General features: G+C 58.3%; 1 protein-coding gene across 7 annotated transcripts; it reads right to left on the reverse strand.

Annotated features, from left to right (window-relative positions):
* Positions 1-1,398: 1,398 nt before the first annotated feature.
* LOC102969346 (casein kinase I) lies at positions 1,399-24,964 on the reverse strand. Of its 7 annotated transcripts, XM_042993264.1 has the most exons (12): positions 24,474-24,570; positions 20,977-21,064; positions 12,517-12,627; positions 12,255-12,403; positions 10,546-10,774; positions 9,415-9,585; positions 7,761-7,909; positions 4,469-4,529; positions 3,469-3,661; positions 3,230-3,369; positions 2,427-2,492; positions 1,399-1,438 (listed from the first exon to the last, which is right to left on the reverse strand). In XM_042993264.1, exons 2-11 carry the CDS (start codon positions 21,050-21,052, stop codon positions 2,476-2,478), a joined length of 1,296 nt encoding a protein of 431 aa, XP_042849198.1. In that variant the 5' UTR covers positions 21,053-21,064; positions 24,474-24,570; the 3' UTR covers positions 1,399-1,438; positions 2,427-2,475. The 7 variants fall into 7 exon arrangements, with proteins under 7 accessions (XP_042849198.1, XP_042849199.1, XP_042849200.1 ...); XM_042993265.1 differs by lacking the exon at positions 4,469-4,529 and having other exon boundaries at positions 24,474-24,568; XM_042993266.1 differs by lacking the exons at positions 1,399-1,438; positions 2,427-2,492; positions 3,230-3,369; positions 3,469-3,661; positions 4,469-4,529 and adding exons at positions 5,301-6,970; positions 7,067-7,170.

Here is a 24,964-nt window from a genome sequence, read left to right on the forward strand (position 1 = left end):
CTCCCCGGCAGGCTGGCGGGTGTCTGCGGTTTTTGAAAGATTGATTTAAAAGATCCCCAGGGAGGCACCTATGACTGCCAGCCACACCCGCTCCCAGGTCTGCTGCGGAGGGGGGTGGGGGGGAGGGGCTCCCCCTCGCCCCGCCCCAGCAAAGAGGTGGACCGAGGGCTACCCATGTCACGTTATCCTTTTCTACTTTATTACTTCAAATTAACAACCACAATAAAGCTCAAAAAAGTCCAATATTTACACAGGAAAAAAGTACAAAATTCCCCCCAAAGTTCTTCAGTATTTTTTTTTCAGTTTTTTAAATTACAAAGTAATAAAAAGCTTTGCTCTTTAATTAAAAAAAAAAAAAAAAGAAAAAGAAAAAAGGGGAAAAAGAGGTAAATAAATTAGGAAATACACACATGGAGAAAACAAACAAAAAGAAAGTAAAAACAGCTGTTAACTAGGAGTGGATAAATCCAGCGCCCAGCCCTGACCCCAGGCTCCTCCTCAAGAGAGGCAGGACCCAGGGACGGTGGGACCCCAGTGGGTGTCAGGACCGGAGAATTCATTTATAACCCAGGAGCCAGATGCTTTCTGGAAGCAGTCTCCACGGATTCTGCCCTAAGACCAGGAAAGTGGGATGGGGCTGCCCCAGGCTGATGACAGTCTCCGGGGTCGGCGGTGGCGAGGACCCGCTGGCCTTCTTGAGGGACGTGGAGGTCGCTGTGTCCTTGTTAGGAGGAGAACAAAACGTTGGCCTGGCAGGTGGGGGGGGGGGGGCACCTGCTCTCCTGGGAGCTACAGATACAGACACACACGCACACAAGGAATCTCAGCCCCCACCACCTTGAGACCCATTCCTCAAAGTCTTCTTGGAGAGGCAAAGAAGGGACCCAAACGCTCAGGGGACGCTGGTAAAAGCCCAACACAGAAACTCGGCCACGGTCACTGCAGGGCGGGAGGGGCTGTGCATGTCTCCTGGGGTCCTGAGGTTCAAGAGCACCCAGTGGGATCTGCCTCCGACCAGCCAAACCGTTCCCCCAGCTCCTCAGGCCATCTCTTGATGGCACCGGAGGACCGTCTGCATCTCCAACACAGAGATCTCCCCTCCCGGCTGGTGTCTGTGTTGGCTGGGGCGGGGCCTTGGCGTCTGGCACGCGGAGCCCAGTGTGTGGGGGAGCATTTGGGAGCCTGGAGGTTGTGGACAGTGGCAAATGCGGAGGGACAAGGATCCGCTGTGCTGAAGGTTTCCCATCTTCTTGCCGTTGGCAGGGAAAAAAAAAAAAAAGAAAAGAAAGAAAAGAAAAGAAAAAAAAAATCAAAGGAACAAAATCCATCGTCGGTTTTACGCTGAGTTTTTTTTTTTCCTTTTTGTTCTTTTGAGTGGTTTTTTCCCCCATCTTTTTGTTGTTGTTGTTGTTTTTTAAAAGAAAATACAGTGAAGACACTAGAAGGAGGAGAAAAGACAGATCAGGCGCATGTCTGCCTCTGGCCACCCATCCGCCAGACCACCTGCAGTTCCTGCGCTCTTGACCTGAGGCTTTGAACGGGACCCTCTTTGGGGCACACAGCGGGTGCTCCATTTTCACAGGAAGAACACAATCTCTCTCCCTCCTCTGTTCTCTTGCTGAGTGGCCACACATCTGCCCCACCCTGCCACGGAAGGACTGGTCCCTGGACCTGAGATCCGACGAAGGTAAGCCCTGTTTTAGGTCCCAGCTCGATCTCTGGAACGAATTTCTGCAGAGCAAATCGTGCCCAGGGCGTCCTGGTGTGAGGCCAAGCTGGCGGAGCCCCCTGAAATGTACGTAGTCCCCGGGGAGCTGGGACCTTCCCCTCACCCCCAAAGAATCTCCACCTCCCCCTCCCCAAGCCAGGCCCCAGAGCAGAGGCCTGCTGTCCACCACCTGAAGACCACACATGGTCATAAACTCCCATCGAGGTTCACACTGGCCAGAGGGCTTGTGGAGGCCACCGAGCGCCTTCTATTCCAGCACATAGACTCCTAAGTACTCCTAAGTCCCTATTCTAGTGCTTTGTGTGAAAGAAGTGTTTAAAAACAGCCCGAGGGCTGGGACAGGCAGGACTAAAGCCCCAGGGGAGGTCAGGGTTTGGGTCTGGAGACTGTCTCTGCTAGGAACTAACTTTCCGGACAACTTTAGGGCAAAGAGGCGGGCAGGGGAGGCGGGGTGGGCAGACGGATGACCGGCCTAACGGCAAAGAGTTTTCTGGCAGAAGTTAGCTGGTGTGGGCCGGGCCTACTGAGAGCCTGAATCAAGTGGCTTCGAGGTTTTAAATTCTCTTGAGAGCTCTTGGTTTTAGGGGTCCCTGCCACTACCCCCCCCCCGTACCCCACAACATAGACTCGTCTCCTCCTGGGGCCAGGGGCGTTTCTAGACCTGGCTGGGCTGCATGCACAGCAGATATGGACTCACCTAAGCAAATACTGGTCGGATGGCGGTTCCTCCTCACTTCCCGAGATGGTCAAATGGCACGCTTGTCTTTGGGAGGAGAGGCACAGCGGGGGGAGGACATCAGCTGCTAGTAATGGTAACCTGGCAAATCTCTTCCCATTGTGGAGTTCCACGCACCCCCGGCCCCTGCCCCGGCCCCTGCCCCTGGAGCCAAGGGCAGGGCTGTGCGATCTCAACAACCTTAGGATGTAGCTGCTTTGTAGCCAAGAACACTGCCTAGAGAGGCAAGGCACCAGACTCCCAGCTCGAGGCGCACCGAGCCTTTCCCACGGCAGACAAAAGGACCAGAGCAGGTATCCTGCCCCACTCTGCCAAGACACCTTCCCTGGGCCACCTCGGACTGCCCCTTCCTAACCTTCCCAGTCCAAACATGGTCCTGAGTGAGGCCACCAGACGGGATCGGCCCATCTCTCACGCCTGTGCTGACCCTGACCTGAGGGAGGCTTCCTGATGGCAGGGACCACGAGCCCCTGCTCTGTGAGCTCCCCGGCTGCCCACCCAGGCCGGGCCCCGGTAGTGAAGGCAGGATCCCAGCTCCACCACCTGCTGGGGCGACCTACTTCTCTGAGCCTCAGTCTACTTTGGTCAGTGGGGCTAAGCTGACCTCAGAGCGATTAAAGGAAGCCAAGTCCCTGCTCAACAAAAAGGGCTGCTCCAAGGTTATCGGAGCGGGGAGAACACAAGCCCGAGCCCGGACTCCCTCCAGGCCAAGGCCCCGTGGCGCAGCGGTGAGGTGCAGAAGGACTGCAGAGAGGGCGGCTCACCTGTGAGGCTGAAATCCGGGAGACCTCTTGCCGCCCAGTGAGGTCGGAGGAGGAGACGTTGGCGGGCGCGCCCCTGTGTAGCCTCATGCTCACCTTCCTCTCTCGGTCGACTCGTGAGATCGCTCTGGGAGAAGTATTGCCTAGAGGGTGAGGCGGGGGGTAGCCACCCTCAGTGTCCGGGTCCCTGGGTGCCCCCGGCACCCCCCGGGTCCGGCCCGCCACACAAGGTCCCCGCTCACCGGCTTGCTGGATGCGGGAGGCTGGGGTGGAAGCCACAGGCTCGGCAGCAGGGCGGAGCCGGTTGGCGGTGGCCCCCGTGGGCGGGCCAGGGGGCAGGGCCCGCGTGGCGGACCCCCGGAGCTGCCCCATCCTCTCCTCGCGCTCGTGTTCTCGCCGCTCCCGGTCCACGTCCTCGGGGTTCCGGGCTGCGCCCTGTGGGGAGGAGATGAGACTTGGTCAGCCCCTGTGAGCTCAGGGTGCTCTGAGATCCGGCACTCACGCAGGGCAGAGCACAGGGAAGGAGGCCAGGCGGGCACCTGGGGGAGACGCAGCTCAGAAACCCTCTGGTCCAACCTCCTCCCCGCCAGGCAGGAAGCCCGAGAAGCCTGGGAATGACCCGCGATCACACAGTACAGAGAAACGAAGCCACACGACCGCCCGGAAGGAGGAGGAAGCTGGGTCTGACAAGCAGAGGGAGGTCACTCTGCCCTGGTCTCATGGGGCCGAAGCAGAGCCGAGAGGGCTAATGCCCCACAAAGACCAAGGGCACTCCTTGGCCCTCCCAACCTGGGCCCCTACTGTGTTCAGAAGCCCTTGGCCCCTCCAGGTTTCCAAACAGAGCAGAGCAGGTGTTCAGAGACCCAGAGGAGGAGTAACAGGCTAGCTAAAGGCAGGGCCAGCACTTGGACCAGGGCGCTAGCCAGGGGATCTTGTCAAAGGCTCTTCTTCCCCTGTCCCTGGACCTGGCAGTGACTTTTGGCAGGTGCTGTGGGGGAGGCCCAGGGACTCACACAGATGCTGCCGGCCCTGGGACAAGACAAGAGCTCAGGGGGAGCTCGAGAAAGAACGGGCTAGATGCCCCATAGAAGAAATAGAGGCCCAACAGGCAGGCTGGGGCAGAAGGGGGAACATGAGCCCCCAGGGCCTGCCCTCCAGCTGCTGCCCCCGCCCAGTGCAGGAGGAAAGGAGAAAGGCCCAGAGAAAGGAGCCCGGCGTGGGAGCGGCACCCGGCCGCGTTACCTAGTTGGTCCTGCGGTCGTCCACAGGGAAGGGCAGGGGGCTGGCAGGAGGGGGGCCGCATCTGTGGAGAAGAGAGCTGCAGGCTGAGTGGGGGGCCTGGTCACAGGCCACGGGGTGCAGGCTCCTGCAACCCTGTGTCTCTCCCAGGGAAATGGCCGAGAAGGCCCTGCTGTCCTTGGGAAATGACGGCTGGGGATGGCCGTGGCCTTGAAGCAACTCTAAGAGGTAGGGACTAGGGATCAGAATGATCCCTGAATCCTAGTGAGGAACTGAGGCCCAAGGAGTCCTCATGACCTACGTGGGGTCACAGCTCAGGGTAGAGCCGGGATTTGAATCCAGGCCTCTGCCACCCGGCTCTGCTCTGCGCTCTGCACCCCAGAGGACTTTGTAGGACATTTTAGGGATGCGCATGCCCAGCCCTCCCGCCCACAGGCCTGTGCAGGCAGGCCTGGAACCACCAGGGTTCAACCTCCTGACTCCCAGTCTCCACCCCCTCTCCACTCCCGGGCTCCTGCCCACTCAGTGACAAGCTGGCTGAGAGCAACTCAGCCAGAACGAGAGCAAGCCTGTGAGAAGAGCCGCAGCACCGCTCAGGAAACCTCCTGAGGGCAGGCCAGGGATGTGTTCATCCCCTGCCTGGGGGAACTGAGGCTGATGAAGTCAAGTGGTCCCCTCAGAGGGGCACAGCCTTGGGGCGACCGACTGAGCAGAGGGCTGGAGACCCTGCCCTTTGTGACCCCAGCAGTCTCGGGTCACGGCCAGGCCCGAAGCAGGAGGAGCTAATCTCCACGTTTCCACCTAACCAGTGATGCCTCAAGAAATGCACACCGGGGAGGTTTCTTGGCTTTTATTTGCCCACAGAAAACACAAAAGGTCAACATCAAAGTCACACAAGCATCCAGCCCTGTCGTGTGGACCCCTGTCCTTGGCTATATGGAGTATCCTCCTGGCCTGCTGGTTGGACCTTGGAACACAGCGGCTCTGTGTGCTGAGAGCAGTGTCCCAGGCTCCAGGTATCCAGGGATTCCAGGGCCCTGATGCTGAACGGGGTGGCCACTTCAGGGAGAGAAGCTCTCAGTCAAGGGTAAGATCCTTCCCGTGGCCCTCTGTGCCCAGCACGGTGTCCAGTCTGCAGGTAGGTGCTGGTAACGGCACCGGGGGGCCTGGCCTTGAGGTGAAGGCATGGAAGGTCCCCGTCACAGGTCTGCAGATGCTTCGGCCAAAGGGCAGGTGAAGACGGTCGAGCTCACCATGGTGACGGGGTCAAAGGCGCCCGCTGATCCAGCCCAGGCCGAGTCAGAGATCGGTGCAGAATAAGGCCGCCGGCACCTCTGCTCAGCTTCCGACTCGAGAGCTTGCCTCAAAAGGGACCCCAGGAAGGGCTCAGAGTGGCAGCAGTGAGCGGGGAGGGCGCTCTTGGCCTGGCTTGACGTGAGATGTCGCCAGCCGGATGCTCCCACGAGAGGTTCTGTGAGAAGCCATCCAGAGTAGAGCTTTCTGTGATGACGGGAAGGTTCTCGCTGGCTATGGTAGCCACTAACCAGCCGCTTGTGGCTCCTGAGGGCTTGAAATGTAGCAAATGCAACCGAGGGACTACATTTTCAGCTTTAGTTTTAATTAATTAAAAACCAGCCACACGGAGCCAGGGGCTACCATATGGCATGGCCCAAGCCTAGACAACGTAAAACCCGTTCTTGGAGCTACACGGAGAGGAAGGGCCAAGCCCATCCCCGAACCAGACCCAGGAATGACTTTCCACAAAGATGAGTGAGTGCCCAGCGTCCAGATGCCTTGAGCAACGCCCTCCGGCGAGAAGAGCTGGCCCCCCCCACACTCCCGGCCGCAAGGTCTGGGTTGTACGGTGCCCCACTGCCCATCTCCCACCCCTACCCCTCGGGTCCCCTGGCCCGTGAGACCGCCGTTCTCTGCCCGACCTCTGTCGAACTCCTCAGGGAACGGTACGAGGCCACTGCCTGAGACCCAGAGAGAAGAGGGGCGCGAGACCCAGTGCCGACCCCAGCGTCCAAGAGAATAAGGCCTCGCGTCCTGAGCGTCTGGCAGAGCGAGCCGAGGGGATCCGCCACGAAAGGACAGGCACACCAGGATGGAGCGCGGTACAGGTGGGGGGCGTTTAATGAGTTCGGGTTCGATACAGAGGCCACCGTCAGGGTCTTGCTGAAGCCGCTCCCGGCGCCCGTTCCCACCAGGCCCTCCGGGGCGGTGAACATCATCCCTCCTTCAGGCTCTGTTCGTCAGGCAGCTGCTGATTCATCCCCAAGAAGCTCCCGGCAGGGCCTTCTCCACCACCCCCTCTCCACCGCACCCCACCACGCCAAGGGACACCTCCTCAGGCCTGGCCCCGATGGGCTCAGACACACCTGGTGACGTCAGAACTGGGGCCCTGGAGTCCAGACCACGGGCCAGTAGTTTTGGGGGGGCAGCTCCTCCACCTCCTCCACGGGCCTATCTGGAGGGCCCTGGGTGCCCAGGGGCGCCGGGCACCTGGAAGGGACAGAGAGCACAGCAGAGGCTCAGCCTCTTGTGCTTGCCCAGCCAAGCGGTAAATCTTGGAAAGGCCAGGCCTCAGAGGGTCCTTACCAGTAAGAGGGTGGGTACGCGGGCCCGGCACAGGGACAGGGGCGGGGGCAGGGCAGTGCAATAGCTTCGCTGTCACGGGGCTGAGCCTGGCTCGAGGAAGCCCCCTTTTCCAGAAGAGATGTGAAACAAGACACACAATTTCACAGATTCCGGAGCTCCGGGGCATGGCTGGCGCACGCTTCTCCCCACCCTACCCCCAAGACCCTTAAGAGAGGGAGACAGAGCAACCGCCTAGCAACACCCAGGGTCCCATGACCAGGAAGAAAGAAACCACAATGAATGGGTCCAGGCTGGCCAGAGGGGCCACGGTGAAGGCAGCCGCCTGGGACGTGCAGAACAAGAGCAGGGTGGTGTAGGCGACAATGAGGACAGCGGGGGGGCCCGCCAGCGCCACCCACGCCCCACCGAGAGCGCCCAGGAGGGACTCGAGGCCCAGCCAGGTCCTCTTGGGTCTGGTGGGAGGTGGAGCCCTGCCCGGGCCCTGCTGACCACAGCGGCACGTGCTGTCAGCACAGATGAGGCCGGAGCGGGGGGGCCGCGGGGACTCCAGGACCCCAGCGAGGTCGCTTGCGCTGTCCAGCTCATAGCTCCCGTTTTTCGGGAGCCCCGCCCGCCACTGGGTCACTTTGGCCTCGTGAGTCAGGGCCTTCCCCGTCCAGTCCCCCAAGCCCGCCTTGGCCTCCACGTGACTCACGAATTTGAGCATGTTCCAGTCGAAGACGTAGTCGTAGGAGAAGCCCTGCCTGTGGAAGAGGTTGCGGAAGAGCTGGCGCAGGTAGGAGTAGTCGGGCTTGTCGTCGAACCGCAGCGAGCGGCAGAAGTTGAGGTATGTTGAGAACTCGGCTGGCGGGGGTCACAAGGCACAGAAAAGGTGAGGCCCGGGCTCCCGGGCGGCCCAGCAGCCTGTGTCGTCCCACCCACCCACCGTCCCCACAAATACTTTCAACCTAAGGCGGGGGCGGGGGGCGACACACAAGATGGCGCCAGAGCAGAACTCTGGGCGTCCGGGTGGCACTAAGACCTGTCCCTGCCCGCGGGCAGAGCCTCCGAAGACTCGATGAGAACCGAGGAGGCGTGTGTTAGGGGCGAGCGTCCCCCCGCGGTGAGCAGGCCCCACAGGGCCTTAGGTCACCGCTCTACCTGCTCCTGCCGACCATTCTGGGAGCCTTGCAGATAGCAGATCAAGAGCTGTCAAGCCCAACGGACAGCCAAGAGCCCAATCAATGGGAACTCCCAACGTGCGCTAAGCCACAGGGGGAAACCTTCCATCTCCTCCTGCCCACAGCAGCGGTGGGGAGAGCCCCTCGTGAGAGAACAGAAAACAGAACGTACACTGGGCCCTGCCCCCGGTTCCTGGCACAGAATTCCTAAAACCCTGGGGAAGCCCTAAACGCTGAGAGCACTAGGAGAATCTTTTGTTCCGGATGAGGTGACTCTGGGCGGGCTCCCGGCGGCTCCTGGATGGATGGGAGCTGGTCACCAGGAAGACCAAGCCACGATTAGAAAGCTTAGAATTTTCACGCCCCATCTCCCCAAACACTTCTCTAGAAGGGAGGGGGCTGGAAATGGAGTCAGTGACTATTTATGCCTACGTGAGGAAGCCTCCGTAAAAACCCCAACAGTGTGGGGTCAGGGCAGCTTCCAGGTGAACGCATCCACCTACAGGAGGGTGACACACGTTGACTCCCTGGGGACAGAAGCCCCTGTGCTCGGGCCCCTCCCACACCTCGTCCTACGAACCCCTTCCTCTGGCTGTTCGTCCACACCCTTCGGCACAGCCTTTAATAAAGTGGTAGACGAGGTAAGTTTCCCGGGCTCCTACGAGCCGCCCTAGCAGATTAATCCCAGCCGAAGAGCAGGGCGTGGGAACCTCAGACACACGGCGCAGGTGGCAACCTGGACTTGTCAGTGGCATCTGAGGTGGGAGGAGGAGGACAGCCCGTGGGATCAAGCCCTGAACCTCCAGGCGGACGGCGGCCGAACGGAGCTGCACTAGAGGACACCCAGCTGGTGTCGCACAGAACGGCTCGAGGGGCGGGTAACACCCCCCACGTTTGGGGAGAAGCGTCAGTAGGGACATGTTCTATGCGGGTAGCAAAGGAGGCTCCCGGGGTAAGGCCGAACTAGGCTTTTCCTAACACGCAGCCCTTGCGAGAAGAGGCCGGAGAGGAGGCCCGAGCAGCGACAGGGCGCATGCGATTAACGGTTCTGGCGCGGGGCGGGGGGGGGGGGGGGGGGGGGGGGGGGGGGGCAGCAGCGGTCCGGTGTGGGCTGCGTGGCCTTGTCTTCCCCTCCGAGAGGCCTTCGGGGGTCCCCAGGCTGGCCGCCTCCCCACCTGGGCTACTCACAGGGGTAGCCTTTGCAGAGGACCTCGATGGGCGTCGACATCTTCTTCTCGCTGATGCGCTCGTACTTCTGGCGCTTGGTGGCCGCTTTGAGGCCCTGCCAGGGCAGGGAGCCCAGGTTGAAGTACATGAGCACGTAGCCCAGACTCTCCAGGTCGTCTCGACGGCTTTGCTCTGCATGGAATCGAGGACGGGGTGAGGGCCAGGGTCCGCCCAGGCCGGGATCCCCTCCTCCAGGACACCCTCCTCAACGGGGGGGGCACCGCCCCTGCACCCCCTCACGCTCACTTGCTGCAACCCCAACACAAACAGGTGCAGGTTATTAACGCTTCTGCAGAAAAGGGCAGTTTGGGGGCGCATCTGGCTTCGGCTCGGGCCATGATCTCGCGGTTCATGGTCTGAGCTCTCTGCTGTTGGCACGCAGCCTGCTTCAGATCCTTTGTCTCCCTCCCTCTCTCTGTCCCTCCCCAACTCACACACACTCCCCGCCCCCCCAACCCAAATAAACATTAAAAGAAGAAAAAGGAAAGAAAAGGGCAGTTTCTCCAGCTCAGGTACTTCTTCAATCAGTAACTATATATAACGGGTACCCTGGCACCTCCCTGCCAGCCCCCTCTGCGGGCAGGGCACGAGCGTGGCATCACCCAGGGCTGAGGTCAAATCCAGCTTTCGTACCAAGCCGCACAGCCTAAAGCAACCTGTGCTGCACCTGTGAGCCCGCGTTCCCCACACTGTAAAAGGGGACCGTCCCCACCCGTTCTCCAAGGCTGCCGTGGGGATGAAAAAGGCAAGTTCAGGCGCTCGCTACGCCACAGTTCTTCTTCTTAAGGGGAAGATCTGACTTTGGGGCAAAAATTGGGGGAACTGGGTGCCTGGGTGGCTCAGTTGGTTAAGCGTCCAACTCTTATTTCAGCTCAGGTCGTGATCCCGCAGTCTGTGAGTTCGAGCCCTGCATCTGGCTCTGCGCTGATGGCACGGAGCCTAGTTGGGATTCAATCTCTCTCTCAAAATAAATAAACTGAAAAAAAGGCTGGGGGGGGGGATGGTGGTGAGGGGTAAATCCAGGCCACAGAAAGCCAGGGTCCCAGCCAGCAGCCCATGGGTGCACACTGCTCTCGGGCCTCGGACACTCACCGATGCCCAGATGGGTGTTGATGGAGGCATAGCGGGCAGTGCCAGTCAAGTTCTTGTTTTCCCGGTAGGGGATGTGCTGGTGGGTGCGGGCGTCCCGGTATTTCTTGGCCAGGCCAAAGTCGATGATGTACACCAGGTTGCCCTTCTTCCCCAACCCCATGAGGAAGTTGTCGGGCTTGACGTCGCGGTGTATGAAGTTCTTGGAGTGGATGTACTCGATGCGGCTGATCTGGGGAGGGGACAGCAAATCATTCAGCAAGCGGTCCACGGAAGGGCCTTCGCCAAGCACTCTGCGCCAGGCCCTGGATTGGGGGCGGAGGACTGGGGTGGCAGGGACAGAAAACACATCCATGGTCCCTGCCCCGGGTAGGGGAGAAAGATCTGTCTGCAACTATGTAAGACGATTTCCAGGGGCAAGTCAGAGAAGGCTTCCTGGAGGAAGTGATACAGAAATTCTGAAAGAGGAGTTCACCGAGGTTGTTGTGAGATGGGGAAAGAGAGCAAGATAGGAAATGAAACCTGGAAAGGCATCTGGGCCCCATGGAAGCCTTTGCTGCCGGAAGCCAGAGTCAGAGAAGCATTTCAAAGGGTGTTCTGGCAACCAAATTATGGGGGAAGGGGGAGAGGGAGAAGAGCCAATGAAGCCTCGACAATGGTGACAGAGATGGAGTCTAAAAGACAGGATTTGTCCCCCAGCTTGCAAAGGACACCCAAGTCAGGCAGACACAGACTCTTCTCTTCCTTTAAACATCAGGTCAGAAAAGTAAGTTGACTTATACGCGTACGATACACCCTCTGGCTAGTCAGTCCCCTTTCTGGACCTCAGGCTGCTGAAAATCCACAGCTTCCCTTGGCATGGCTGAGTATTTCCTAAGCCTTTATTGAGTGTCACATCCCGTGAGAACCTGACGACTCTCCTCTGCACACACACATTTAGACCAAAATTGCAGGTGCCTGCAGACTTTCTGTAGGTCAGCCGCAGACCCTGACCCCTGCCTAATAAGAGGTCTGTGTATCATTCCGGGTCCAACATTGTATGCTTTTGAGGCACCTGGCTGGCTTACTCAGCAGAGTGTGCGACTCTTGATCTCAGCGTCGTGAGTTTGAGCCCCACGTTGGGCACAGAGCTAATGTAAATATAAAATAAGAGTCCAAAATTCTGTGCTTTTATATTTTTAAAGAGTTTTCCTCCCCTGAGTTTAACAGGGCGTCAGGACCCAAGGAGAGCTCATCAGTAGGCATCTGCTCTGGTCCAGGCACTGTGTGGAGTCCCATTTGACCCCACAACGAACAACCCAGCAAAGGGGAGACTCTCATCTGAGACGACTGAGGCTCCGAGAGGCTTAGCGGTCTCCTACAGTCACCACAGCGGGGCGGGACCCAGGTCTGTATGCTCACTAGTTTTAGAATCACCGGAGAGCAGGTCCTACCCCAAGAGCCCAACCCAGGATTTCTGGAGTGGGACCGGGAATCTGCATTTAACCTTCCTCCATTCTATAGCCAATGGTCAAGGACCTCTGGTCCCGGTCCAGGAAGCAAGCCTGTCCTATGGCCCTGTCACTGCCTCCCGCTGTGGCAGCCTCCAGAGGCAGCAGGCAGAGCTGGCACCCTGTGCCCAGTGGCACGGTGGGGACGCAGCGGTTGGGAGGGCAGCTGCAAGCCCAGCAGAGCCCACAGTCCCTGGCTTGGGAGGGGAGGTGGGGGCTCACCATCTGGTCGGCCAGGAGCAGCACCGTCTTGAGGCTGAACTTGCGGGAGCAGAAGTTGAAGAGGTCCTCCAGGCTGGGCCCCAGCAGCTCCATGACCATCACGTTGTAGTCACCTTCGGCTCCGCACCACTTGATGGACGGGATTCCCACTGAGGGCCACAGTGGGGGGGGGGGGGGCGTCAGGGTAGGCCCTCCTGTGAACGCGTGCGCATATTCATGCACAGTTCCTCACGCTCCGCCCCCAGGCCCCTACAGCTCTCACCTCCCCCCTGCATCATCTTGTAGAACTTGCTCTCGATGTGCAGCTGCGGGTGCTTCGTTTTCACACACTCTAGCTTGATGGCAACTTCTTCACCAGAGGCGATGTTGGCACCTGCCAGGGGCGGGGGAGGAGCACAAGGGACCTGGGTCACGCTGGGCCAGGCAGGTGGCCCCGGGCCAGGGCTAACTCGTGTTTGCCCCGGAGCAGTTCAGCACCCCTTGGGGGAGGCCGGAATGGTGGCAAAGGGCCCAGCGCCGCATCCAAGGGAAGTGGAGGGGCTGCGGGCACAGGGCAGGAACCAGCCCAGCTTAGGTGACTGCAGAGAGCAAGAAGGGCAGCACGTGTGAGGGGAGGGATGGGAAGAACTACAGACATGTCACAGAGCCACAGGCCGGCGCAGCGGGAAGGCCAGATGTAAAGGGAGACGTGTCACGTAAAAGGAATTTTATCCTGGTGAATGGGAGCCACTGAGCCGGAGAGGAGTGAGGTCAGTGGGATGTCAGTGTGGGAAGGAGAGAAGGGGGCAGGGCAAGGCTCTGTCTCAACAAAGACCCAAATCCAAATTGTGCCTTGCCTCAGTTTCCCCAGCTCCAATACTGAGTGGACTGAGCTAGAGGTCTGGGGGCTAGACTTGAGAGATGGGCCAGCTATAACTGTAGCTGCAACCACTGAAACAGTGTAGTCTTAACACACAAACAGAGCAGAAAGTCCAGAGGAGAACGCTACCACGAGAAGAATTTAGGGTGAGGGAAGGTCTGAGTCTCAAGTCAGGGGAAAGGACGAGGCTCTGTAATAAGGGTCCTTGGAACAGCTGGCTGGCCATCTGAGAAAAGTCACCATAGTTCACACCGCACACCAGGAGAAAGCCCAAGTGAAGCAAAAGTGTGTAGAAAAAAGAAAAAGGTGAGGGGTGTAGGTGAGCATAGCCACTTTGCCCCCCCCTTTGTTTTCAAGTTTATTTTGAGAGGGGAGGAACGAGAGAATCCCAAGCAGGCTCCTGGCTGTCAGCGTAGAGCCTGAGGTGGGGCTTGAACTCACAAATCATGAGATCACCGTCTGAACTGAAATCAAGAGCCAGATGCTCAAGTGACTGAGCCACCAGGGCGCCCCGGCCTTTTTTTTTTTTTTTAATTTTTTTAAAACATTTTAATTTATTGAGAGATAGAGACAGAGCGTGAGCAGGGGAGGGGTAGAGAGAGAGGGAAACACAGAATCCGAAGCAGGCTCCAGGCTCTGAGCTATCAGCACAGAGCCCACGTGGGGCTGGAACCCACAAACCATGAGATCATGACCTCAGCCAAAGTCGGACACTTAACCAACTGAGCCACCCAGGCGCCCCCCCCCCCATTTTTATTTATTTATTTATTTTTTTTAACGTTTATTTATTTTTGAGACAGAGAGAGACAGAGCATGAACGGGGGAGGGTCAGAGAGAGAGAGGGAGACACAGAATCTGAAACAGGCTCCAGGCTCTGAGCTGTCAGCACAGAGCCCGACGCAGGGCTTGAACTCACGAACTGCGAGATCATGACCTGAGCCGAAGTCGGACGCTTAACCGACTGAGCCACCCAGGCGCCCCATCCCCATTTTTTTTTTAAAGTAATCTCTATACCCAATGTGGGGCTTGAACTCACGACCCTGAGATCGAGAGCTGTATGCTCTACCGACTCAACCAGCCAGGCACCCAAGCATAGCCACTTTGAAAACCAGGTTGACATTTCTTTATCTAGTAAAGCTGAACACACACAAACCCTCGCCCAAGCAAGCCCACTCCTGAGTGTGTGCCCTCCAGAAACATGTGAGCCCCCAGGAGGACAAGAATGTGCACACCACCAAACCAGCCACAGGTCCAACCTCAGAACGGCCAAGTCAGGACGCAGTCTCAGAGCGAAGGATGCCGCAGGGCTGTGCAGAGGAAAGGTTGGCGGGCGGCTCCCGGCATCTTCGCACTCAGTACAAGGCAGCAAGGGGCGGCACCATTCACAGGAACCCAACGTGAACACAACCCAGTGCCCAGCACCGAACCCGTGGACACACTGAATGCATCTCTCCACGCGGTGGGATGTTATCCCGCCCAAAAGGGGACGAAGGACGGACTCACGCTGCAACGCTAATGAACTTTACAAACATGCTACGTGAAGAAGCCAGACGCAAAAGCGTAAATATTGCATGACTCCGTGATCGGAAATGTCCAGAATAGGTCCATCTGCGGAGACAGGAAGTAGATTGGTGCCTGCCAGGGGTCGGGGGAGGGGGAAAGAGGGAGTACCTGCTTAATGGGTACAGGGTTTTCTTTTGGGGTGATGAAAATGTTTCGGGACTAGGTAGGAATGGTGGTTGCAGGACGACACCGGGAACGTCCCGCAAGCCACTTAACTGTGTACTTTAAAAACGGTTAATTTTGTTATGTGCATTTCACCTCAACTGAAGAGAAAAAAGAGGAAGACAGAACAAGGCAGGCACAGTTCAAAACATGCAGTGCTGAGCAGTGTCAGGGCTAGGGATACAAACGTGATAAAACTCTTTCGCAAGAGGGAACGATCTCAATCGTCAGTGGTTCGCTCTGTGAGGGGAAAGCAGAGGAGGGGATACAGTGGGGTGCCAGGGGCCTGCAAGATGACAGGCGCGTCCTCCCCCGAGGGGAAGGGTGCCCAACACCATGCATATCTGTTGTACGTATTCCTTTGTGCCTACTCGACACTTAATAAAAAGAAAACATCGAGGGGCGCCTGGCGGGCTCAGTCAGTGGAGCATGTGACTCTTGATCTCGGGGTTGTAAGTTCAAGCCCCACTTCGGGTGTAGAGATTACTTAAAAACAAAAAAAAATCTTAAAAAGTTAAAAAAGAAAAAAGAAAACAATGAGACGTTAGAGGAATAGAAGAGAGAACTGCCTTCTAACTTTGGGGTAGGCAAGCCTTTTAATCCCTGATTTAAAATCCGAAGGCCAGGGGCGCCTGGGTGGCTCAGTTGGTTGAGCGTCCGACTTCGGCTCAGGTCACAATCTCACAGTCTGTGAGTTCGAGCCCCGCGTCGGGCTCTGGGCTAATGGCTCAGAGCCTGGAGCCTGCTTCCGATTCTGTGTCTCCCTCTCTCTCTGCCCCTCCCCCATTCATGCTCTGTCTCTCTCTGTCTCAAAAATAAATAAACATTAAAAAAAAATTTTTTTTAATAAATAAATAAATAAATAAATAAATAAATAAAATCCGAAGGCCATTAAAAAAAAAGGGGGTGGGGTGGGGCTCTGTCCCATCCAGAAAGGGAATCCCTTCTCTGTGGCAAAAACACCAGCAACAAAGTCCTAAGAAATACATACTTGTAACTCTTCGCAGCGGCAAAGGGCTGGTGGCCCTACTACGTTAACGAGCTCCTACGTATCAGTAGGAAAAAGACTCAAGGCTCAAAGGAAATAGTGTAAAGAATCTGAACACACACTTGGAGAGGAGGAAATCATTCATATAAAAATGGCATACTCTTATGAAAAGATGCTCAGCCCCCTTATAAGAGAAACGCACATGGTCCTGAAAAAGCACTCCCACCTGTGACTGGTGGCAATGCCACAACAGTAAGACGCGTGTGCTGTCCCGGCAGAGCTGTGGGGCGGTGGGCACTGTGCCCCAGGCGCGTCCCCGCTCCCGCTTCGGGACTGCACGCCACACCCTGGCGAGTGCAAAAGAGGCCCGGGACGAGGCTGTCCGTGGTGAGCTGTTTCCAACAACAAAACGTGGACACAGCCCAGATGGCCATCATTCTGGCGACGGGTTAAAGAAAGAAGGGCCCACCAAGAACCCAGAATACAATGGAAAAAGAATGAGGAAGCTCTCTCTGTGCCCAAGCCGACAGATCTCAAAGATACAGGAAGTGAAAAAGCAAAGTGCAGAGTAGTATGTATTCTCTGCTCTTTCCAGTTTGAAAACAAACAAACAAAGAAAGGTGGGGAAATCGTCCCGATCTGTGTTTGGTTGTATCTACATAAGAAAACACTGCAAAGAAGCGTGAGAAACCAGTAAGGACCCGGGAGGGCTACAGGGCTCCGCCGACCCCTAGCCCCGGAAGGGTGAAGGGACACCGCACTGGATACCAGGTTCCTCGTGGTCACTTTTTCCCAACACCTGTGTTGGAACAGAATTCACACACTTCCAATCACTTCCGAAGTATACAATGCAGTGGTTTTTTAGCATATTCACAAGTTCACCCCAAACACCAGAACCCCTCAGTACTCGCTCCGCATCTCCCCCAAACCCCAGCTCTGGGCAAAACCACTCATCTCCTTTGTGTCTATGGATGTGCCTATTCTGGACGTTTCGTGTAAGTGAAATCACACGACGTGCGATCTTTTGTGACTGGCTTCTTTCACGTAGCATGCTTTTGTGTTCTGGTTTTGGGTTTTGTGTCGTTTCATTTTTGAACCACGTAAAATGAAACTAAAATGAAAAAGAACACAGAGGACCAAATCCAGGGAGCCACGGGGGAAAAAGTACTTTGCAAACTGTAAAGCGCTTCTGGCATAGCAACAGTCATCGCCGGGGAGAGCCACACATGTGTCTCGGGGACAGTAAGGTCGTGGCACGGGAGAGGGTGTTTTGAGTGCCTGGCACGCAGTAAGTGCTCAACAAAAGTTGGGTTTGGTAAGTACCGGCCCCTGGGCTTCAGAGGTGAGCCCACAGAGGTCCTAACCACGCGCAGGCCAGTGGGAGGAAAGGCCGCGAGGGCTCCCGATGCATGAGCGGGACTGTGCCAGAGGGAGGTCACAGCACCTGCGAAGGCCAGACAGGAGTGGGGTGCAGCGAACTCTGAGTCGTTTGGTGCAGCCAGAGCTGGAGGTAGCTGAAGAAGACACGGGAAGAGGTGAGCAAGGGAGAGATCAGAAGGGTCTCAAATGCCAGGCTAAGATCCTGGCCATGAGCCTGAGACTCTGCAGGCCGGGTATGAATGCCTTACTACAGGCTTTCTCGGCCTTCCCACTGGCACCCGAGGCCCAGCAGTTCTTTGCTGTGGGGACCGTCCTGTGCTTTGCTGTGCCGTCAGCAGCATCTCTGACCTCCACCCACCAGCTGCCGGCAGTACCCTCCTCTTCCCTGAGTTGAAACGATCAAAAATGTCCCCAGATCTTGCCAAATGTCTCCTGTGGGACACATAAATCTGTACTCCCCCCCAGCCTCGTTCGGACCCACCGCCATATTAAAAAGGACTGGAAGGGCATGTGAGGGGCGAGGGAGCCCCAGAAGGAGCCGCTCCAACTAACTGTCCAGGCAAGAGCTGACTGTGGTCCCAGCCAGGCAGGAGGCAGAGACCTTGACACTTTGGAAGTGGGGCCTCTTATGATTCAGCAGATGTGTGCAGGGGGGAGAGGGGGAGAGGGGAAGGAGCCCTTTCTTCCTTTGAACTCTCCTGCAGTCCGGCAAGGACTGTTTGTATCTCTCCTTGACAGCCACAGAAACTAAAACACCAAAGGTCAAAGACTAAATGCCACGCTCGCTTCCCCAGGACACGGACCTCGCTCCTAGGCCAAGGCTTCGTGTCCCTGCAGAATGCTGGAAAGCCACCACAGCTGCCTGCCCCCAGAGGCTCCCACCACCACAAGGCCCCTTTTGCTGCCTCTGGGTTCTATCAGGAAGCTGCAAGCCTTGTCTCTGAGCTCCCTTCGTTCTGCTACTGAGGCTCAGTAAGGTGACATAACTGGCCCGAGGTCATAGGTCTAGCTGGGGGCAGAGCCAGGATTTAAATGTTAGTCCCCAAAGACTCTTTTTTCTTCTCTACTCCAACTGTCTAGCAGCTCAGTCGTTCAATCGACAGACACATACGCAGTGAGCCCTGGACCACTGAGGCAGCCCTGCCCTGGATGAACACCGCTCACCTTCTGTGGGGGCAATGGAGGAGAATTCTAAGTGAAGAGTGCCAGAGCAGGGGTGGTGGAGGTGACCCAGCAGTTGGATACAGTGGCCCTGTTGGGGGATGGGCCAGTCTGGAAAACAAACTTGGGACACGGAGAAGGGCTTGGAGCCGGCCCACCCTAGGATCTGGGGCCTGGGGAAGTCCTGGGTGGGGAGAGGGGGTGACCAACCTCACGTGGGGGCTCATTCTCCCCAGCACAGACTCACGTATATAATCAGGGACCTGGCTGGACTGGAAGTGCAGAAGAAAGCACCCCAACAACCACCTGTTGGGGAGCACCGTCCCCTCGCCATTGAGAACCGAGGAGCAGAGACTAAGAGGCACAGGGAGTTCTCAAGGGCGCACAGCCAGTGGTGGTAGAGTGGGCACAGTCTCGGCCACTTCTGGACCCCGTGTAGCTGACCTGAGGCCCTGACAAAGCTGGTCCCACTCTCCTGGTTGTCCCCTTATGATACTTGGAGGCGGGACCGGAAGAGAAGCTGCAGGCCTCGAAGCCATATCCACAAAGCACTCGCCTTCGGGTGATCCTGGAAAGCAGGGCCCGGAGGCCGCACCCAACCCCACCTGCAGAGGCCATCTGGAGTCAGGCCCTGGCACAGGCACCAGCGACAAGAATGCAGCCAGAGCTCTGAACAAAGGGAGCCAGCGAGGCCAGCCGGGGAGGCCCTACAATCGCCACTGTCCCCACACTAGCAGGAGCCCAGGAATGAGCAGGACGCGGCGTCATGCCAGGACCCCCTCGGCCTGAGCACCCAGCAAAGGCTGGACAGGGCAGCTGCTCAGGGCAGAACGGGCTCCCCACCTCCACTCAGGCCGAAGGGGACCCAAACCCTTTGGACAGTAGCAAATCCGAAAAAAGACGGAGGGCCGGGGGGGGGGGGGGGGGGCAACATAAAAGCACTACCGCTGGGCCGACACGTGCGGGCGTTGTGCACACTCTGATCTCGTGACTTCTCACCACCCTGCGGGCCTCATGACCCCGTTTTACTGACAGGGGAGCCAAGGCTGGCAGAGGTCATCACCTGTTCAAGGGCATACGAGAAGCACCCTGGTAGAATTTACATCAGGGCCTGTCCAAAGAGAAGCAAAGCTGGGTCTGGTTTTTAAAATAAACTAGATAAACAGGAAGTCCTGCCCCCAGGGAGGTCCCACCGCATGGACCAGGGACACTAGCTTTCTGAAATGACCTTGGCCTGCCTCTCCCCATTCTGTTCCTTCTGCAAAGAGAAGGCCCTGGATTGGATGCTTCCTAGAAGCAGATGTGCACGTGTGCCAAAAACTACTCCCCGTGCCTTTTGCTCTTGGTCAGCCAGGCCTCAACATCACACAAACTTCCCGTATGGGGACACTGAGGCACAGAGCAGCCACACGACTTTCCTGCAGCTGCACAAAGCCAGGTCTGGAACTCGGGTCTGTCTGACGTCTTCCCCTCATGTTCTGTCACACCCTCTCGCTCATGTGGGGTATAAAGACTGCCTTTTCTAGTGTTCAAGAGAAACCCTGGGTGGCCAATTTGATGGTACTGCACCTGCTTCTTGATGTGTGCGGAAGGGACAGCACGGCTCTAGAGGCTGCTGCTGTGCGGGGCGACCACATTCAACTAGGACCCTGCCCAGAACCAACTACGTGCTCAGAGAACGTCCCCTCCCTGTCCCCTCCGATGGGGGAGGCAGCAGCTCACCAAGAAGGAGTCCGTACCCCAAGAGGGCAGAGACCCAGACCACTGGGTGAGAGAAACCCCCTCCTCCCCAAGTTCAGAACCAATGAGCACAGCACACTGCCTTGATGCTTTTCTCTGCCCGGGACAGAAATTATTTACCTTGCTTTTCCAAGGAAGAAAAGAGGGACAGGAATGAGGATAAACCCCAGGGGACCTGCTCTAACAACTCCCTGCTCTAACAACTCCCATTCAAGGTTACGCACACAGTATCTCCCCTCCAGACCCTTTTCTGCCAGGTCAGGGAACGGGGTGAGCGATTCGTTTCAAATGACAACACGGGAACAAACTCAGACTTTCAACAGGAAGCACATCCGGAGAGAAAGATCCAGAACGCTATGGCCAGACCCCTACCCCCCACCCCCACCCAGAGGTTACTGGGAGAGCCTGCGTCATTGTCATTCCGAAGCCCGCCTGGGCTGAATTCCAGGGGGCCCCCCAAGCAGAGGGAGGGGGCCCAGGCCTCCTCTGCCTATTAGCATCCTTCTCCCAGGAGGCAAGAAACAGGGGTGCTACCCCAGCCTGGCCTTTCCCACACCCAGCTGGAGACCCAGGTCACCTGCAGCTGGAAACCAGAGCTAAAAATACCCTCTTCTGCCCAGCCTGCAGCAGGTGGGCACCCCACCCCACCCTGACTGCGTGAGGAGCCCCCTGGCCTGCCTCCCCCACAACCTGCTGCTTCCCTCCTTACCTGGGATGGCCCTGGGGACAAAATGGCCCAAACATGCCACGGGAGGCCTGAAGCCAAGTTCTGGCTTCAGAGCCTGAAGACCTGCCACATTCCCTCCTGCTTGTCCCCGGCGCTGTCCCCAGGGCCCCAAAACCACTAGGCTGGAACCAGAGACACTTACCCAGGTAGATGTCTCCAAAGGACCCACTCCCGATCTTCCGTCCCAGGCGGTACTTGTTCCCCACACGCAGCTCCATGACTCACTCTCGCTGCAGAGGGAAGCAGAGACACACGGGTCAGGGAAGCGGGGAGCCGGGAAGGGAGCCTAGGCCGCTGGACCCCACCACATCCCCCACCAAAGGCCAGGGAAAGACCCAAGGAACTCGGGAGACCAACATTCTCCCTCCCACTGTACAGGAAGAGATTTGGCCTGGCTTTGCCCAAGGGCATCCAGGTGCCAGGTGGCCTGACGGCCTCCACATGTGAGCAATAGCGGAGGCGGGCTGAGAACACATGTCAGGGTGGCCGGGCAGAAGGCGGAATTGGAGATAAGGCCCGGGAGGAAAGAGCCAAGCAAGCATCTCCCCGGGGGACACTCATCTGGGGACCCTCCAATAAGAGCCTCTCAGGTGCGGGCCAGTCACAAAGGGCCAAGACCCTGAAAGGAAAATCAAAGACAAAGGGAGTGATGGGGGGGCACAGGAGCTGCTCGTTCTGGGGGTGCTACCATGGCAACCACCGGCAAGTTCCAACCTCCAGGGACGGAAGGACAAGGTGAACCCTAACCCCGGCCCCCACCCCTAACCTTCTCTGCTTCTAGTGCCAGGAACTGGACACGAGGCCTCCACGGCCTGGCCTGGTCTTTCCAGAGGCCAGAACTTGCCAGTGTGCAGCGTGCCCTGCTGGAGAGGGGCCTCCTCCCCAACTCAGGGGGCAGCCAGGAAAGGGGGCCGCCAGAACACCCAGTCACCTCCCTCTCCCACAACACCAAGCACCTCACACAGGTCTCGCTGCACGTATTTTTGGGGATGGACAGTTTGGGGTTGGCTTCCTTCAAGACTAGAAGGAGGGTCTCCCCAGAGGGCCCCACAGAGCAACTGAGGCAACCAAAGCCAGGTTTTTAGCCACTGGCCTCTGGGGTGGGAGGAGAGGTCTGAGGGAAGGATGCTGATGTGAGCAGCTCCCCTCCTTCCTGTGCCCCATCCTGTGCCCAAGCCCATGAGACATCAGGGGCCACCCTGGTGGGGATCCCTGTGCCCTCCAGGATCCTGGCCTGCAGAAGAAGAAACTCAAAGGCCAGGAGATAGTTTCTACAGTTAGGGGAGAGGGGATGGTGAACTATCAAATGGGGAGAAAGACGGGGGATCCCTAACGTCTCAGAGTGTTCATACGGGGGGGGGGTCTCCCTTTGCAGACAGGGAACTAGGGAGGCCACATCACCTGCCCCACACTCCACAGCAGCAACTTGGTGGCAGTCTCCTCACCTCGGACCCAGACAGGGTTCCCGCTGCCCCACCTGACACAATCAGGACTGATTTCCTGCCAGGCCTGGGAAGCAAAGCAGGAAGACAGAAAAGCAGCTGTATGTACCAGGCACAGCAGCCCTGCCTCTTTCCTATGCCAAACGCTATCCCCAAAGCCAGACCCACCTGGGAGGGGAGATGGGCGAGATCTAGTTCACAGATGGCCAGGCTGGAGCTCTCTGGCCCCGCAGAGGCCAGAAGCCGACAGCTCCTGCCCAGGACACACATCCAGCCCTGGCACCTCACTCCCAGGGAGCCGCCACTGGCCCTTCCCCCGGTGGCCACAAGGAAGTAGCCTCCACCCCATGCCAGCCAAACTCTGGGCTCTCAACCAAGGGCCTCTGCCCACACGCCTGGCCAGTCCCGGCTGAGGTGCCGCGGCTGCCAGCGGAACACTCTCCCACATTTGCAGAAAACTCACATTTCACATACACACCGACCTGTGTGTACCCACCAAAGGAAGAAAGAAAAGCAGATGCACACCGTGAGCCGCACAGAGGGGGAGGGGACGGGGGGGGTCACGGGTGTGTACATACACGAACACTGCTCCCCCAGTCCGTTTTCCCCCAACGCCAATTCAGAGACCACACATGGCAGCCAGGAAAGCCGCAGGTTAGGAGAGAAACATAAATATACCCGCATCCTATATTACATAAATACCCACGCCAGGTTATATAAATACCCGCGCCCTCCGTCTGGGTGTCTTACATAAATTACATAAATACACTGCACATGACCCCCCAGCCCCTCCCCACTCACCGGGCTGTGGGCAGAGAAGGGAAGAAGAGAGGGTGCAAACGACAGCCCTGCAGGAAACCACGGCTGGGCGCTAGCCACCCAGACCCGGGGCGGGGGGCAGGGCCCCAGAGAGAGCCTAGACTGTCCCAGCACTGTCCCCTAAAAAGCCGCCCAGAGGAAAGGAGAAAGGATAGAGTCAGGAAAAGGAGAAGCTTTCCAGTTCTTTGCCGATTCTCCCATGGGGGGGGGGGTGGGGGGGTGGGAGGGGGGTGGAAAAAAACGAAGTGAAAAAGAAAAAAAAAAAAAAAAAGCAGACGCAAATCCGGAGTTTCAGCTGGTTAAAAAAAAATTACACAAACTACCAAGCAGCAGAGCACATGGACAGTTTTCTTACTCTCTGATACCCCCTCACCCCCAGCCAGAGCCCTTATCACTGGACCATTAAAATAAAAATTGGAGGGACGCTCTAGACAGTAAGGCAAAGGAGCCCCCAAACAGGCATTCGCTGGGCATAACTTCAGACACTCTGGATCCCCGTCTCCCCAGATCCTTCTCCCTGAGGAAGGCTGTGCCCAGGAAGGTTGTGCTGAGAACACAAGCAAGAGAACTAAGGGAAAAGTTGGGGAGGGGGCTCACCCCACTTTGAGTTTGGGCGTGAAGAGGAGCTTGGGAATCCTCTCTCTAGAGAGACCCGGACAAAACATAGTTTGTGTCCACGGAGACTCGCAAAACACGGATTTCTCCCAGCAGAAACGGGAGAATGCGATCTGATAAATAACCCCCACCCCTTTCTTTCTCTCCACAAAGGAAAACAGAATCTGTGGCTGAGTGACCACACACCCCATCACCTCAGGGCCCCCAGGCGCCCCCCGAGCACCCCCATCCGACACACGGGAGCAGCCTTGCTGACCCCCAGGTCCGGGGCCCCGAGCCGGGAGAGAAGGGGGGAGGCGCTGCTGATTGTCCAGCGAAACACACAGAAGCCCAGGGTTTGGCCGAGAAGCCCGAATCAACAGTATCAACAGTCTAGGGTGGCCCCAACACCCTAGTCCCGGACCTCCCCCTCCCCCCCCGCAGCGTCCCCCCAATCCCAGCCCGGGGTGGCCTCTCGGCCGGCTGGGGCCTTGAAGGGTCCAGCTGGGGGAGGGGGAGGCGGGCCAGACTGGGGGGGCCTCCCCCGGTTAAGCCTGCAAAATAATAGTCACCCTCCTCCTCCTCGTCCCCAGCCGCGCCTTTGTCCTCGCCGGGCCGAGCGGGCGGCGCCCGGGCTGCCCCCCCCTCCCCGTACCCGAGTGCGAACGCGCGTGTGTCCGCCCTCCCCTCCCCTCCCTCTCGCGCAAAAACAAAGAGGCGGAGGGAGCCCCGTTTCCCCCCGGGTTTGCGCCCCTCCGCGGGCCCGCGGCCCCCCAATATTTACCCCGCCGGGAAGGCGCCGGTACCGGGCCGCTGCTCTGGGGGCTGCCGCGGGCGGGGGCGGCCCGCCGGGGCGGATGCCGGAGGATTCGCGGAGCCGCCCGGCGCGCCAGCCTCTCCCGGCCCAGCCGCCGCCGCCGCCGCCGCCGCGTTCCGCTCCGCTCCGCTCGGCCCCGGCCGGGCTCTGGCTCTAGGTTCTCGCCGCCGCCGCCGCCGCCACCTCCCTCCTCCGGGCCCTCCTGCCCGCCCGCCCCCGCCGCCGGCTCGCGCGCTCCCGGCCGGCGCGCGCCCGCCGGCTCCCATTGAGCCCCGGGCCCGACCGCTGATGTCATCCCCGGCCCGCCGCCGCCGCCCCGGAGGATTTAAAGGGCCCGCGCCCTCGGTTCCCGGGGACGCTGGTGGGGGGAGGGGGGGCGCGGCAGGGAAACACAGTCCCCCAGCCTGGCGAGGAGCGCGTTGCGGGAAGGCGGTCTTACGTGTGGGGCCGGGGAACAC

The sequence above is a fragment of the Panthera tigris genome, chromosome B4 (genome assembly GCF_018350195.1).
Source record: "Panthera tigris isolate Pti1 chromosome B4, P.tigris_Pti1_mat1.1, whole genome shotgun sequence".
Taxonomy (NCBI): Eukaryota; Metazoa; Chordata; class Mammalia; order Carnivora; family Felidae; genus Panthera; species Panthera tigris.